This window comes from Corvus moneduloides, chromosome 16, assembly GCF_009650955.1.
Source record: "Corvus moneduloides isolate bCorMon1 chromosome 16, bCorMon1.pri, whole genome shotgun sequence".
In the NCBI taxonomy this organism is placed as follows: domain Eukaryota; kingdom Metazoa; phylum Chordata; class Aves; order Passeriformes; family Corvidae; genus Corvus; species Corvus moneduloides.
This window is the reverse complement of record NC_045491.1, coordinates 7,986,684-8,003,237: the sequence shown is the minus strand read 5'-3', so window position 1 is coordinate 8,003,237 and position 16,554 is coordinate 7,986,684. Positions and strand designations below refer to the sequence as shown.

The 16,554-nt window shown below is 43.0% G+C and overlaps 1 protein-coding gene across 4 annotated transcripts in view; it reads left to right on the top strand.

Moving 5' to 3' along the window:
* The window catches only part of TOM1L2 (target of myb1 like 2 membrane trafficking protein), a 57,251-nt gene that overhangs the window by 21,021 nt on the left and 19,676 nt on the right, over nucleotides 1–16,554 (top strand). For all 4 annotated transcript variants that reach the window (XM_032126092.1, XM_032126090.1, XM_032126089.1 and 1 more), the window contains 8 exons: nucleotides 748–897; nucleotides 5,110–5,244; nucleotides 6,175–6,333; nucleotides 7,015–7,131; nucleotides 9,767–9,900; nucleotides 12,464–12,512; nucleotides 13,590–13,713; nucleotides 14,524–14,641. In XM_032126092.1, the coding sequence (XP_031981983.1) occupies nucleotides 748–897; nucleotides 5,110–5,244; nucleotides 6,175–6,333; nucleotides 7,015–7,131; nucleotides 9,767–9,900; nucleotides 12,464–12,512; nucleotides 13,590–13,713; nucleotides 14,524–14,641 (986 nt within the window). The remainder of the gene's footprint in view (nucleotides 1–747; nucleotides 898–5,109; nucleotides 5,245–6,174; nucleotides 6,334–7,014; nucleotides 7,132–9,766; nucleotides 9,901–12,463; nucleotides 12,513–13,589; nucleotides 13,714–14,523; nucleotides 14,642–16,554) is intronic.

The following is a 16,554-nucleotide window of genomic DNA, read 5'->3' as shown; positions in this document are numbered from 1 at the left end:
GGCTGATGAAAGTAGCTGAAGGAGGAGAGTAATTACAGACTCCTCAGTACAGAGTCGCAGTGGTTATTAGGCATGGCTGTAAGGAGAAGTGACGTGTTGGATTTATCTCCATGCTAATCATGTTCTTCAGAGAGAAATCAACAGCTGTTCTTCCATGGCAGTTGAATGGCAAGTGGAAGGTGCCTCCAGCTAGGTTGCAGGGGGAAAATGTGTCAAAGTATAACCTGTCAGAGCATTCACTGGGGAGTGTTTTGAATGAGTGAAGATCATTCACCTGAATTCCCAACTCTAAAACATGGCTTATAGCTCGGAGCAACTGGGTCCAGCTGTGTTCCAGGCACGTAGAAAATGGTGGAGTGGCACAGCACGATAATATCTCACTGTGACAGGATGTCCTCTGTCTTACCTGCTCCTGATGTGCTGCTGTGTACTTGGCTGTTCGGCTGCACTGGCTGGAAAGTTCTGCTTTGAAGATGAAGAAACTTTCTATTTCTTTACCTTGAAAACAGGAAAGGTGGATCACAAAAATGCCCAATATGTTAACAGTGGGTGAGGTACAGCTGAATGTGTGTAGAAAAGAAGTTTTTTGGAAAAATTGGGGAAGAAGAGAAGAAGTAAAAGTGTAATTTTCCCTCTATCTTCTTGACCTCCCATCAAAAGCTTTAAAATAAATGAAACAATCAGATGCTCTGTGTGTGATCAAGCTTTGCTCCAACAATGAATATTGGGGTTTTTTTGTGTGTATAGGTGTTGGAGACCTGTGTGAAGAACTGTGGCCATCGCTTTCATGTCTTGGTGGCAAATCGTGACTTCATTGATGGCGTTCTGGTGAAAATCATCTCACCCAAGAACAACCCCCCCACTATTGTACAGGATAAAGTCCTAGCACTGATTCAGGTACACAGCTTGTCTCTGCTTCCATATGTTGCTGCCTAAAATAAGGACTGTCTGCTTCAATGCTACGCATCACTAAACATGCTGTCATCGTTAAAAATGTGGCAAGTTTTTTATATATAAACTCAAACAATATATCCAGATTGGTGGGAAAAAGCAGACATGCACACACACAGATATTTTATCCAGGGAGAACTGTCTGGATTCTAGTTAGAGAGGTACCACTCTAAAATAGGAGGATTTAATAAAAGATAAATGGATGCTTTTGCAATTTAACAGTCGTATCTAGAAGCTGGAGACTTGCCTTGGTGATAGGCTTGTCATCTGAGGCCAGGAGATTTCAGAGGATTGTGCTTTTGGTGTCAGCTGCAGAACACTTGCCTTTCTGTGTCTGTTTCCCTGACCGTAAAATGGAGCTGTTTCCCTCCATTAGGAAGCATTCTGCATTCCTTTCAAAGATGGTTATAGAAAAGTAAATGACCATATAGGAATTAAAATGGTTTTGGTGTCTTTTCTCTGGTTATTGTGCAGTAAAAGCACGCTGTCAAGATCCTTGCCTGCAGTGGGAAGTTCAGACATGGGCTTGTCTGCCACTTCTCCTTCTGTGCAGCACAACAATAAACAGCCGTGTTAATTCCACAAACCATTAGCCACACATGAGGAAACATTGGTGCCTGCCTGGAGGAAATCTGACAATTATAGGAAGCTTTATCACTAAGCTTCCACAGGCTACTGCGTACACCAGAGACTAAAAGACACTGCGTATTTAAAATGATATAAACCTGCTGCAGTGTTCCTTGTGGGGAGGTATTTACAAATGCGCAGCATCGTTTGCCAGATATACTTCTGATTTTTATGGCAAAGCACGCACTTGGATTTCTGCTGCTTTATTTGTTATTTGGATACAGGGATAGGGCATGCTTAGAGCATGACAATGTAAATAAGTGATTTTCAAGCAGGAAATAGGTAGGGTGGTGGAGTTAGTGGGCATTGTGTTAAGGTCTGTGGGGTCCCTTTATTTCTGGGATCTGATTTTATGGTGTTTTTAAAAAAATAGAGCAAAATTAATGAAATTATTAAAGGCAATTCTTGTGCAGCTGGCTGAGCCCTCAGGTTTCCACCTGGTTTGGTGGGAGAGTGGATGCATGCAGTGACCAGGAGATGAGGTTAAAAACTGTCCCATAAAGAGAAACTGGGTGTGTTTCCATGTTGTTGTAGAGAATGCTGGTTTTGCTGGGCCCTGGGTTTAAATGGATTCCCAGTCGTGAATGCAGCTAAGATGGAAGTGTTTGTAACGTAATCAGAAAGCCACAGTCATTGCCCCAGTGAATTAAACAGCTTTATCTGAGGAGACTTAGTGCAGTAGAGCTAGAAGCCTCACTCTGGGTTCTAAATGCCTTTTGATATAAAAAGCCTGAAAATTACGAAGGTTGCCTGTGGGTGGATTCTGTTAGTGTCTGTTTAGCTGGGAAGTTTGTTTTCCAGATTGCCTGGCAAGTTTGGAAGAGTGATTGCAGTCGCTTATCCCAGGTGCCCTATGGACACACGCCCCCAAAATACCTCGTATGTGGTAACAGCTTCACTCAGCTCAGGCTGTGCTCTGTAGAGTTCCCTGGGGCTGGAGTTAACCCTGGCCCAGAGGGCTGATCTCAACTCTGTCCCACCAACACTGCACTTATCCTTTTCTGTATCCCTCTTAGAATTTAGTATCAGGGAATTAATAAGAATGGAAATGAGAGGATTAATAGTCCAGACTTGGAAGCATGGAAGGGAGCTGTACATACAGCATATGTCTTCAGCCACACAGCTGTGGTATTCGTGGGCCTTTGCATAACAAGGGTAGATAAAGCTGCCATCCAGTTTCTTATCTAGAGGCTTGACTTGTTTTGAGATGTTGAACATCTTGTGTCTCACTTTCTCAACCTATTTCCCAGTGTACATGAATTAGCATATATTACATAGTGCTTATCCTTCCTTCTTTACCTTGCTGGGAGGCCTTGGAAATATTCCTTGTGGCTGTGCCCCTGGTAAGAGCTCGCCTATCACCCAGTGTTCAAACACTGGGATGGTCCCCGATCTAGGGGCTGTATTTACAATGGGATTTAAGTGACCTGTTTGGACACACTGAGGATCCAAGTGGGATTTATCCTGAAGCATCTACATTTGATAGTCTGGCCCAAAGTCTTAGAAGCTCTGAATTCAGTCTTCCCCCTGTCCTACATGTATTTGGACCATGGGCAGGTCTCCTAAGCTCTAGTGTAGCTCCTTATCCATAAAGCAGAGCTAATATTGCAGTTGCCTGGTTGGATTTTAAGCTGTCTAGGACAGGGATTGTCTTACAATGTGTGTAGACAGCACTTAGAACAATAGTGCCTGTCCTGCTTGTGACCTCTGAGACACACTAATGTAGATAATGCTCCCAGCTCAGGTGAAGAAGAATACAAATGGAAGTGTCTCCTTTCTCCAGGGTAGAGAGTTGCAGAAGAGAGAATATTTTGAAAAGGTGGAGTGCAGATGAAATGAGATCATTTTGCAAAATCCACAGGAAGCCAATGAAAGAGGGAATGCGTTAGTACATCCTCCTGGACAAACAAGCCTCATTAAAAACTGGGGGCAGCAATGCAGCATATTTTTGTCTCTAAGTTTCTTTTGAGTGACGATTATTAAATAGAACATCCCTCGCCTCACACTTTTCCCTTTTGCTTGCAAATAGAGTTGAAGTGGTGAACATCGTTATGTAGAAGCATCATTCAGGTGGCTTCCAATGTAAACAGAAAAGGCAGTGAAATGGCAAAGGTGGAGTTACTTGTGCAGTCAAAATCTCCATCAGAATTGGGGATGTTTTGGAAGGTCAGTTCCAAGGAAACAATGGCTGTGTGCTGTCAGAGCTGTTTCCTCTGGCTCAAGCAGGGCTGTTTGGACTTGCACTGCATCAGAACAGTTGATGCAGTTAATTTACTCTTAACAAAGCTGAGAAGCAAACCCAGGATTGTCTGCTTGTACCTGATAATGGATTGTCTCCCGGGCACAGATGGTAGGAAATGCTCTTTCTTAGAACTGAACAGAATACGAATGCAAGTTAAAAATTAATATTATTTCTTATCTTACTTTGCTAACTTTGATTTCTGTCCTCTCAAATATAAAAAATGGTTCAAAGAGCTTTTAAAGGAAAAATAGTCAAAGAGCTAGTGTAAAAATGATGACTAAATGAATTAAGTTCAGAGCCCACACACGTGTCTCGCAGTCGTTCTGGATCCAGCACACTGATACTCTGCTCCACACATGTGGGGGTTTGTGGAATGCTTCATTTTTTAACTGAGTCATAATATTTCAGTTTTTCCTTTCTCTAATTTTTTAATATTTGGCTAATTTCCAGCACAAGCAAAAGGGGGTTGAGGCTTTCAGCATACAGTGCTCCCAGCAGCTTCGTGAGTGCAGGAGGCTGGCTAGCCAAGAGAAGCACTTAGTACTCCCTCTGAAGGAAAAGCTCAAATGTGAATTGAAGTCTTTTTAGACACCAGAGAATTCATGCAGGAGAGATACTATGAATGTTCTGGCTGTGGGAATTTCTCTTTTAAACTCGTCCTTTGTGCCACACTGGGGTGTCTGAGTGTTTGATATGCTCTGTCAGAACCCAGGCGTCGTTAGTTCTGCTGCTCAGGGGACTGTCTCTTTCATAAGAACAGAACCTCAGAAAGGACCTTTTTTTAAATTCAAGTTTGGTCCAAATAAAACACTGAAGACAACTTGATGGCTGTGTTTTTCCTTTGGCAACAAATGAGGATGTTTCACAAAGTGAATGGAGATTACTTAAGATTGTTGTGCAGCTTTGTGAATTTTGGTTAGATCTGTTGAATCTTTCACACAGCCCTTTCCTGGTGGGTCATTTGCTCTGCAGTATGCTAGAAAAGATCAGCATCAATCATTGCTGAGGAGAGGAGATGGGAAGAGACTTTCATGTATGTTCACAGATTTTGATGATGTCAGGGGCTACTCACAGCTACTCTGCACTGGGTTCCTGTCTATTTTATATCTGAATAAAATGTAAGACAGGTGACTGTCTTAATATTTGCAGGACCTTTTAGACCAGGTCTGATGATTCCAGCTTTCCTTTAAAGCTGGAATCCATGAAAGCTTTTACAGTCAGTATCTGGGATCAGGGTGTGGCTGGAGCTTAATTTGGAAGGTTTATGGATAATCCCTCGTGTTTTCCAGGCTTGGGCTGATGCCTTCCGAAGTAGCCCTGATTTAACTGGAGTAGTGCATATTTATGAAGAACTCAAGAGAAAAGGCATCGAGTTCCCCATGGCAGATCTTGATGCTCTGTCTCCAATACACACACCACAGAGGGTAAGCTGCAGCTTTGCAGTTCCGGGGGTGTTTTCCCAGGATATCCAAATAGTTGGATAACTACTTGTCTTTCCCCTCCCGTTTCTCTGAATTTGGCTCATTTTCTTACTCCTGGAAGGACATTTTAATAGTGAAAGGGCATGTAAGAAAGGCATAGTACAGCCTGATAAGCTGTCTCCTCCCTTGAGTCAATCATCAAGCTGAGACGAAGAAAAGAGTTTGTAACAGTTAATCTTGTACCACAAAACCACCAAACAAATGCAACTAATTTGTTCTAAGAGAGCCCAGCAGGATTTATGATTGAGATTTACTTCTTTTACTCAAGTGTGGTTGTTTCTGTTGGTAATAACCCTGAGCCAAGGTCTGCCTGTCTATTAGAGGTGTACAGAGTCTGAATCTCTCTCTGATCCCACAGTAATGTGCGAACTTTACGCTTCTGGAAAGTTAGGTCTGGAAAGTTGACAGAACTGCTGCTTGGAAGTAACTAAATGATCACAGGTGTTCTGATTATTCACTCTGAAAACTGAGGTTAATGAATCTTTGAAGCGGCAAATGCAAGTGATCAAGGACTGAGAGATTACAATTCTTGTGTCAAGGTTAATTAAATTCAGTATCTATGTATCACATCATTTTTTGGTAAGCCTGCAACTTAATTCCTAGTTTAAAATCATTTATAATTATTTCTCTTTGGCTCTTGTTTTTATTTTGCTTCTCACTTTTCCTGTAAATGGACTTAAATTCTTGTGGGTTGGGTCAAAAGATACGGGCATGGAAGATTTTTGGAGCTGCCAGTCTGTTCTAGTAGCTGCACTGACCTTTCCCACAAGGTGCAGTTATGTTCTATATTTGAGCGTGTTTGGCCTGAGGTTGCTGACAAAGCAAGTGCTGTCCCAATTCAGCTTTTGAACTCCTGTCTTTCTGATGTGGCAGAGTGTTCCTGAAGTTGATCCTGCAGCAAATATGCACAATTCCCAGTCTCAGCAAAGGATGAGCATCGGTTCTTACTCTTCATCCTCTCCAACGGCATATTCTGCTCCTCAGGCCCCAGCCTTGAATGTGACTGGTCCCATCACTGCTAATTCTGAACAGGTATTGGCATGTTGATTTTTTCAAGTGAGACTCTTTCAGCAAATCAAATTAGAAATTAATTTGCAGAGGAACTTTCATTTTAGTTTTTTGGACTTTGTCTCCTAGGTCTGGCTCTACTTAGTAACCTTTCTTCCTGTTATATGGTAAGATCTGGGCTTTAGATGTGTCTCTACGGCCTGGTAATGGCAGCACAATTTGCTGGTCCAGCCCACTCAGCAGTATTTTGCCAGTTATTCCCATTAGCCCCTCTCCTTTCAAGGCACAGAATGTCTTGCAGATGTAGGAAGTAAAGCCCTTGCAAATGCCCTAATATAGGATTTTCTTTTCTCCCTGTAAAAAATGATAACTTCAGAGCCAAAGATTCTACTTAAAATATGTACATCTTTCCCCACACTGGAGTGAGGCACTACAGCCAAGGTCTGACTTTAGGTGCTGTTTGCAATTGCTTCTCTTCCATACAGACACAGCACATCTGGGTCTGTGATGATAATTCTTTCCTTTTTCTGTTCCTTTTCTCCTTGGTAAACTTTGTATCTTTTTTGGTTTTTTCTTGCTAGAATGTCTGGAGCCTGAGATATCAAGTCAGACAGAACCAGAGATATCTCAAAGTCAGTTCTTGAAAATGAACTGCTTAAACCAACAGATTACACAGTGTTTTGCTATCTTGTTACCCCAATTTAGATTGCCCGGCTGCGCAGTGAGCTGGATATTGTTCGTGGGAATACAAAAGTGATGTCTGAAATGCTGACAGAAATGGTACCTGGACAAGAGGATTCCTCAGACCTTGAGTTACTCCAGGTAAGTTTCCTAGAAAATATGATTCTGATCCTTTCTGTGCTTGTGTTTCTCTGGGGGGGTGTGTTTTGTTGTAGCTCACTTCACAGCCCATGCTTGGATTCATAATGGATGTGGGCTGTGCTTGACCCTTGTGCCATCACTTGATTTTCTCCATTCGTTAAAGCTTCCAGTGACAAGAATTTCCTGACTTCCCTTGAAATTTGTTCCAGTGCTTTCCTCTTTGTGTAGCTAGAAATTTTTCCCAATGTTGCATATCAAGTCTCCTTTACCACGAATCAGCCACAGGTTCTGTAAGCCCTGAGCATTTCTGCTTCTTTTACACTCCCCATCACCACTTGTACAGTGTCAAAACATTCCCAGTCACCGTGCAGGAAAAAAAAAAACAAAGAAACCAACATTCCATATTTCCAGCTGGGTCTGTGGATCCTCTGCCACTTGAAATGAACTGTCTTTCCAGAAGATGTGTTCTCCTGAAGGTGTAGTGTCTTAAAGCAGGTGCTCAGGTGAAGTTCTGTGGTGTCCAGAGAGCTAGACTGGGAAATCAGAAAGGGATTTCTTTGCTGGAAAATCTCAATCCAGTGCAGCACTGTGCATCTCAAGAGGGAGAACAGTATGAATTGAGCTCATGTCTCAGGCTTCACACCTGTTTCCCAAGGCCAGTGGTCGTGGGGTGGCCTGTTGGCTGAAGAAAAGTCACACAGTCCCACAGATGAGGAGCATTGCAATCTGACATTCCAGCTGCTGCCCTTAATGTGGTATTTGCCTTTCCATAGCTTCAGAAATAGCCTTCTGTTTTGATCCTCAAGTGGGGAGGATGGGCTCCCACAGCAATCCTTTTGGAGGAAGGCAGGGAATTGCTCTCTGTGATACATCAGAGTTTGAAATCCATCCAAAAACTGGTCTCTCCCATGCAGTGGCATTGTGTGTTTGTCTTGGAGCCATCATGGCAGCTGATGAGAGGCTTTGCAATAAAGAGCCTTTCAGTTACTGCCCGTTTGGGTCGAACTGCTCAAAACAAAAGCAGCTTCCAGGAAACTATGACAGGCCGAAATCGAACAGTTTGCTTACACTGAGAAATAACCATCAGCATCTTGACAGCGTAACCTCAGAGCACAGCTTTAAGGTGAAAGAACTTGATCATAAAATGGAGTGACAGCAACGATTCTTTATTCCAGCTGGTTCCCTTCTGTGACTGATGCAGCCTAAATCTGAATCACAGAGCTGGGGAGAACCCGTTTTTGATCACAAAGGATGGTTAGTCTTTTGAGACTGTGACTTTTGAGGGCTGTGAGCTGGGTGCAGCATGCAAGGACTCCTTGCTTTGAGGTTTATATAGCCCTCCTCCTTAAATAGTTCCTGACATTTTCTCCAACAATCAAATGTAAACAGCCTGCTAGAGAGCCAGCTCTGAGCAGAATAGATAGGTACTGTCAGCCCTCTCGGAAAGGCAGCAAACAAACCTCTGAAATGTCACAATCTGCTTCGAAAGTGATGGGATCAAAACTGACATTGGAGAACACATTCCTCAAGCTGTTAAGGCAGCTGGATTGCACTAGGTGAAATTTATCCAGAGCTTAGGATGTCAGACCATGCAAGGAAAACAAACACATTTTTGCTTTCATGCTGAAGGTTGTGTACCAACAAGTCATCCTTGTTTAGTGCTGAATTTTTGCTGTGAAGTGGAGCTGGGAGGAGTGGAAGATGACAGAGGGACATGCTTTAGCTGGAATGTCAGTGCTTATTGAAGTAAAACTGTGGGCCTGATCAGAGGCGCCCTGCCATATGTCATGTTTCTTCTTGCAGTTCTCCTCAGAAGACCAGTTTGACTTTTGGTCTTGAGGCCTTTCAGGACTACAGAATTCTGCTAAGTAATTGGTGATGGAAGAGATGTCTTGGAAACATGAGAACTCCCGGTCTAGGCAAACTGAAATCTAGATTATTTGATAAGAGACTTCTAAAATAAATGCCCTCACTCTGCATTCCTTAAAATGTTCTTCTGAAATTCCCCATTGCCTTTGTGCAGTCTCTTGTCTGTGCACTTGCTCAGTGGAAGGGAACATTTCTTTGTGTCTCAGTACTGGAAGGTGTGTGGAACACTCACCTTTTCATGCTCCTGCTCCTTGCTTTGTCTTTGCCCTCAAGTTCTCTGTAGTTGGTAAGTTCTGTGTCACCAGCACTTCTCATCCTAGTACACACTTAGTATTTGTGGTAGCCCTGATGAACCTTTTTTCCTCAACATGTTCCACCATCCACATAATTTTGTTTTTAAGGATGGTTTTGCCAAAAAGAGCAGATTGAATTTTCCTTGAAAGCTCTCTTCTGGGAAGCTGTTGTATTAACATGTTTTATTCTTAAACAAGATGACTAAAATACAGATATTTATTTTCTGAAGTGCTCAGAGTTAAAGAAGAATCAGGAAGTTGAATTGTGAATAGGCTCTCAAGGTTTTATGCCATCATCTCTTGAAGGGCGTTTGATTAGATGTGCTTTTGGGTGACATTTAATCATGCAAAGATAAACTTGTCTTAGTGTTTCTCAGCTGGGGGATATGTTTGGCTCTGAACAGAGCTCAACTAAATCTACTTATTGCTTGTTGCTTATCAGACTGTGTGTGTGCACAATGCATTCCTCCTAGGAACTGAACCGAACCTGCAGAGCCATGCAGCAGAGAATTGTGGAGCTTATCTCAAGAGTGTCCAATGAAGAAGTCACAGAGGAGCTGCTGCACGTGAATGATGATTTAAATAACGTCTTCCTCCGATATGAAAGGTGGGGCACCTCTCCCAGCAACCATTTACATTCATGCAGGGTTTTCACTTAAGAATAAAATAGGTCAGTTGGTGAAATTGGGCCATCTGGGCCAAGGGTCCAACATGATGCAGAGAACCAAACCACAGGAACCATTTACACAGTGTTTTTATGGCCTTTTATGGTAACATTCCTGATTCAGTTGATTCTTTTAATACTATGATTTTTTTTTTTTGTACTGTGCATTGAATTTTTGTGGGGCTTATCCATAAAACGCAAGACAACCTTGTGAAAACGCTCTGAACGCAGAGGCTTGAGTCTGCAAGTCCCTGTTGTGCAGGGCAGTACAGGTGTAGGGACTTGGGACCAAAAATAGCACAGCCACAGTCACAGCCCTGTTAGCCTGGGCTCTGCACAAATGTCTGTGCTGCTTGCTGGCTTAGGGAGGCTCCCGTGAGCTCTCTCTGCCCTCTGATCTCCGAGCTTTCCAGTCCCAGTGCTGGTGCAAGGGGAGCTGCCTGAGGTGGGCGGGAGCATCGTGCGTGCAAAGGGTTTGTTTTTATGTAACACTTAAAATCTTGGAAAAAAAAAAAAAAAGCCTGTCTTGTGCAGAGCTAATGTTTCGAAGAGCTGGTCTGCGGGGACCATCCCCAGGGACAGGACTTGGGGCACAGGACTTTCGACATGTCAGACAAAGGCGCTGTCAGGCACATCTGCTGCAGGAGGTGACACGTGATGCCGCAGTCTTGGGAAAGTTTAATCTTCCCCTTAATGACAGGCCTGGGGAGCGAGGCACTAAAGAGTACCCTTTGTTCCTTGCTCTTAGCACAGGGCTTTGTTTCTCAAGCCTTTAAAAATAAATTAGACTCTAGATCTGTGAATTTGTGCTGTCACGGCAAAGGCTGCAAAGACGACTTGGTGCCCTCGATTTTGCCTTTGATTTCATGTTCAGAGGAGATGGGGCAAACTTTGAAACAAACGCTGTCTTTTTGTGTGAAATGGTGTGTGTTTCATGCACAAGCAGGATTCTACAAGTGGCAGAGTGTAACTATCACTAAGGTTTAGTCTGGTCACCCTTAATATTTTTTCTATTTTCGCCCATCTGCGACTTTGCTGACTGCAGCTGATGTGTTCGTAGTCATTTATTCATGAAAGGGGAGCTGAGTGATGTTAGCAAGCCGTTTGTGGTGGAATAGCTGCACTGGTCTGAGCGTTCAATAAATTCCAGTTCCTCCTCTGCTATTCCAAAAGCTCCACATCCATCATGCTGATTTCTAGCACAGGGACCAAGCTCCGTCAGTGACTCAAGCAGCAGCTCTGGCCTTCGCTGTGAAGCCTTGGGATGTAAATGAACAGAAGCCTTTTGGTGAGAAATGAGGTGGGAGGTGTCTTAGGTTTCCAGCAAAGAGAGTTGGATTTCCAGTAATAGCAAACACCCACAGTTTCCTAAAATTGAAATTTGGGCCTGAATTTGGTTTTGCTGCCTTTTAAGTCTGCATTTTCCTCTGTTACATTAAGAAAACAGTTTGCTTGACATTCCCTGATGTATTTTGTCCATCTGGGAGAAACCCCAGAGGATTATATGAATGTTATGGGCTTTTTGCTGGAAAGAGGTTACCTCTGAAACTACTTCAAAAAATTCAAACCTCCAAGAAATCATGGTGTTTTTCCATGGTGAGGAAGGAGATCAGACTGGCCTCAGACAGGTGATGGGAGCAGGCAGTTCCCCTGCTGTTTTTGAGTTCATAGAATCACAGAATGATTTGTGTTGGAAGGGACCTCAAAACTCATCTAATCCCATCCCCCTGCCATGGGTGGGGACACCTTCCACTAGACCAGGTTGCTCAAAGCTCCATTCAGCCTGGCCTTGAAGACTTTTGTGAAAGCTGGGTTTAGGTTTGTGGCCCCAGATGCACCAAGTAGAGAAGAGACCAGAACTTGACTAGCCAGACTTCTTCCCATTAGAAGTATGAAGGTTTTATCCAACATCATTACTTTTCCTTCTTGGACAGTACCAACCTATTTGAGCATAGGCTCTGACCATCTTTGAGTCGACTCAGGATGTTTTAAGCAGTGAATCTGCTGTTCATTGTCCCTCATGCCACATGTGCCTGGGTTGGGCTGTGCCACACACATATGGCTCCTCATTTACATTATTGCAGCAAGAGGGAGCTGGTAAGTGGGAGTGAGAGGAGCTTCGGTGCTTGGCTTGTTGAGCTGTGAGCATCAATCTTGCTGCAGTTCCTCCTGTCCCTTGGCTCACACAACAGTCTGTCACAAAGCACTTAATGATTAAAAAAACCCCTGAACCAAAAGACAAATCCTACAGTGTTTTTCAGGCATGTTTGTGCTGCAAGATCAGATTAGTCAATTTAAAATCCACCTTTGCCAAGAATGCAACTTCTCAGCAATCCTCCCTCTGAACAGCCTGGAGTTAAAGCTTTCAGGCTTCCCTTTTGAACCAGAGGAAACTAAATTCAGTGGCAAGCATGTCATGACTTGGTTATTAACTCATGGCTTTTATTGTTTGTTGGTGGCTTTGATAATCCATCTTGGTTTTTGGTTTGGTTTTTTTTCCAAACAGATTTGAACGATACAGATCGGGACGCTCAACACAGAACGCCAGCAATGGAGTAAGTACCTCACTCCATTTATTCTCTCAGCAGCTGCACCATACCAGCTGTAGTACTATCAGTAGTATCACACCTTTTACCTGTCCAGCCCTGTGTCCTGCCTGGCTACTGGCAGATGCCAGGAAAAGTAAGAATGTGGCAAACCCCAAGGGACAGCTTCTAGCTCAGGAAGTCACTTCACACTAAAACATCTCTGTGTTTACAATCCTTGATGGGTTTTCATTCCTCTATTAACTTTTTTGATTGCTTTTGAGTCCGTGTGGACTTTAGGAGTTCACAGTGTCCTTAAGCAATAAGTTCCACAGTTTCACTATACATTTTTACATATTTATTTTGCATTTATATATAACAAATATTTTGTTTACATTTGATCAAGTCACTTAATGATTTTTGTTTGCTTCACCTAATATTTCTTCACTGTGTCTTACAATACCACTGTTCAGGTTAATTTTCTTCATGCCATTCATAATTTTAGGAACCACTCTCATCTCCTATTTAAGCAGCCCCTTTCCCAGCTGAAGAGTTCTAATTATTCTTTAAATGAAAACTCTTCTGTAGTTGTTTTATAGCGTTCAAGGTCTGAGTTCATGATGAATCTGTACTTCTATTACATTTTCTGTTCTGCATTCATAGCCATTTCCTCTGTTTACTTTGCTTTACCACTTCTGCTGCAGTGTGATACAAACTTCAGCAAAGACTCTGCATTGACACTTCAGTCACAACAAAGAAGTTTTGTTTTGGAAAACAGTTTATACCTAATGTGGAAAATTGGTAGGAGAATCAGTTTGACTTAGCTCTGATGTTGGTCTGATGTTAAACACATTAGTTGAATCTGAAAAGATGTAGATGACCTCCAGGAGAGTTTCCTGCTGTGCTGAGCAGTCAAACTGAGGGTTTATTGGTGGCTGACCTTTTTTATTCTGCACTCATCACTGTAATATCCAAGAAACTGGTCCATTTAGCAGCATGCAAGAGAGAACTTTATAGGAAGCACCCATTATTTTGTGATATTTAGTGCTGTACTACAAGAAGAAATTTCTGGCATGTGTAACTTCTGTGTTTCTTGTGTCATGACAGGTACTGAATGAGGTGACAGAAGATAATTTAATAGATTTGGGTCCTGGCTCTCCAGCTGTAGTGAGCCCAATGGTTGGAAACTCAGCACCTCCATCTTCACTTTCTTCACAGCTTGCAGGGCTTGGTGAGTGCCTGATCTAGATCATGCTCTTCACTACCTAGTAATGTTGCCATGTGGCCTCTGAAAGGTTTGGGTACGTGGCTTGCAGGAGGATTAGAAGGCATTCCCACTCCCTGCACTTTGGCAATCTGCAATTGAGAACCAGCGTGGCACAACCAGCCTGGCACAAAGGGAGGGATTTATTAATCAGAGGGAAGACTGATGGAAAGGGTGCAGGTTGTTGTTCATGGCAGAACTTGTACTACTACTTTTATTTCTGCTTAGTTACAGTTTTCTGTGAAATCAGCCTGGTGAATGTTCTTGATTTCCCTTCTACAAATAATATTTGAAACCTTTGGGTGAAAGGTTTTATGAATCTTTTAGGTGGTTTACATTAAATCAAACCAAAGATTGTGTGATTGGATCATTGCATTTGACTGAAGGTTCTCTGCCTCTTTCAGCAATGCACCAATACCACTTCCCTTCATTTGAAAGTGTTGGTTTCACAGTCAGTAACTGAGAGAAAACATCGTGGAGAAACTACTGTCCATGCCCAAAATTTTGGACTGTTAGTGACTAGTAAATATCTCAGGATATTAGCAGCAAGTACACACCAATTCCCAAATGCTGGCGTTTTGACAAGGACCACTTATGGAGTGGTGCTTCCAGGATGAATTAGACAATCTCAACATTTTTCTTTTAAGAACTCATGATTAGCATCCTCCAGCCTTTTTTGAAGAAAACTGTCCTCAGTGCTGCAGCTGTTAATGAGGATGGTGTTTACATATGGTTTGTTATTTCATTGGTTCACTTTTTTTTCTCCTCTGGTTGCAGACTTGGGCACAAACAGCGTCAGTGGCACACTCAGCTCCCTCCAGCACAGTAATCCTCGTGATGACTTTGACATGTTTGCACAGACAAGAGGCAGCTCCTTGGCTGAGCAGCGAAAGAAGTAAGTTGGAGTTTGTCTTTAGCACTGAGTCACGGCACTGCTGTTATCTGAGGGCATAAATCTGAAACTTCTGACTTCAGACTGAAAAAGTAGTTTTGGTGTATGTTTTGGTGCTTTTAATCCAATCCTTATCGTTTTGGTTGTTATTAATATGAGCAACTGGAGAAGTTCCTGCTGCTGGACAGAGCAGACTGGATGGGTACAGCCTGTCTTAGTTAATGAGCTCACTGGAAACTTGGAAGCATGCTTGCCTTTACTTCTGCCTTCTCCTAAAGGCTTGTCATCCCATCCACCCATGTTTGAGATATAGGAACAGAAGGGTCCTTCACCTGAAGGTCATGGATGTACTTTGGTGACTGAATTACTGTCATCAAAGGCTTGGAAACAGAATTACCATCCAGTTAACCCTTCTTTTGGCCCCAGTCAGACTCTCACAGGCTGTCAAGGCACTGTAGCTTGCCTGGCTCCATGCTACCCCAAATTTGTTTATATGCATAGGGCTTGCATCTATAGAGCTGCAAATCTGGCACTTTCAAGGGCATTTAACAGGTGAAATTATTTTAATGTAAAATAAGTCTGTGCACTTCTTAGAAATCCTCTGATCCCTGTCAAGTGATATTCAGTAAAAGACACACTCAGGTATTTTTCTTTCATATATTTTTTCTTGCTTCCTGGCTTCAGATTTTAGAGGAAGTAGTGGCTACCAGCAGTCAGAACATCATCAATATCTTGTCTTAAGCTAAGAAATGCTGTTAAATAGTCTATCAAAAATTTAGAAAACTTGAGCCTACAAATTTATTGGGCTCTTGTATTTGCAGTTATCAATATAGCTATTGGTACTGCCTCAGCTGTGGTATCAGTGCTCAGAAGAAATGCTCTAATGTAGAGGGATATGCCACCACTGGAGATTTTGGGCTGAGAGCCTTAATGTAGAGTTAGAAAGGAGATACATTGCAGGAGAGATCTAATCAAGGTCCCTCTGTCTCTTGTGCTAAATGAAGCACAGAACTACTCTTCCCACACTGTACCTAATGGAACAAGGAGCACCGATCATCCATGATTTCACAAGGGAGGATTGTTCTATCTTCCTTGGATTGTGCACGGTATAAATGAAGCAGCAGGGAGGAGGAAAGGCATGAGTGTGACTTGCTGTGGTGTGTAGGTGACAGCTCTGGGTGTGAGAGCTCTGGGTGCTGTGCTCACAGCTTGGGAGAAGCCAGCACGAGGAGGAGAGGGGGCTCCCCCTGCTCAGCCAGGCAGCCCCTCCCAGGAGCTGATTTATGGGCACGTGTTTGTGTCTGCTGCAGCTCATGGTTCACCACTGTGCTCTGAGAGATGAAGCTGCTGCCTCTGTCACCTGACTGCTACATGTCCCTTTTGCATTGCAGTTTAAGAAGCTTTTAACAGCTCTGTAAATAGTGCATTTCTTTGTCTGCTTCACTGCAGTTGCATAATTTCATCTCTCTTCGAGTCTCGCTCTGCCTCCCCCCATACACACATCAAGGTCAGGCTTCCAGATGTCATCTCCAAATCTTTGTTAAACATAATCTGCAATCAGGCCTCCTTTCACAGTTCCCCCGCTTGCTCTTGGACATGCTTAGGGTGCCTCATGACCTGTTTGCCTGCCTTACATAATGCTGATCTTACTCTTACTTGCTTCAAGGTGCTTTCCAAAATTGATGGGTGGCCTTTGTACATAGCACACTCCTCTTCTTGGGGTACAGACAGCACCCTCCAAGTCTTGTTAAGAAAAAGAATGTGCTTTCTGGTTTCCAGGGGAGTAAATCAGGGTGTCCAGAGTATTGCTCTCCTATTAAGAAAGCCTGGAAAAGAGAAGGGATTGGGGTGACCCAATTCCTAATACCTGAAGGGAGCCTACAAAAAAGATGAGGAGAGACTATTTACAAGGGTCT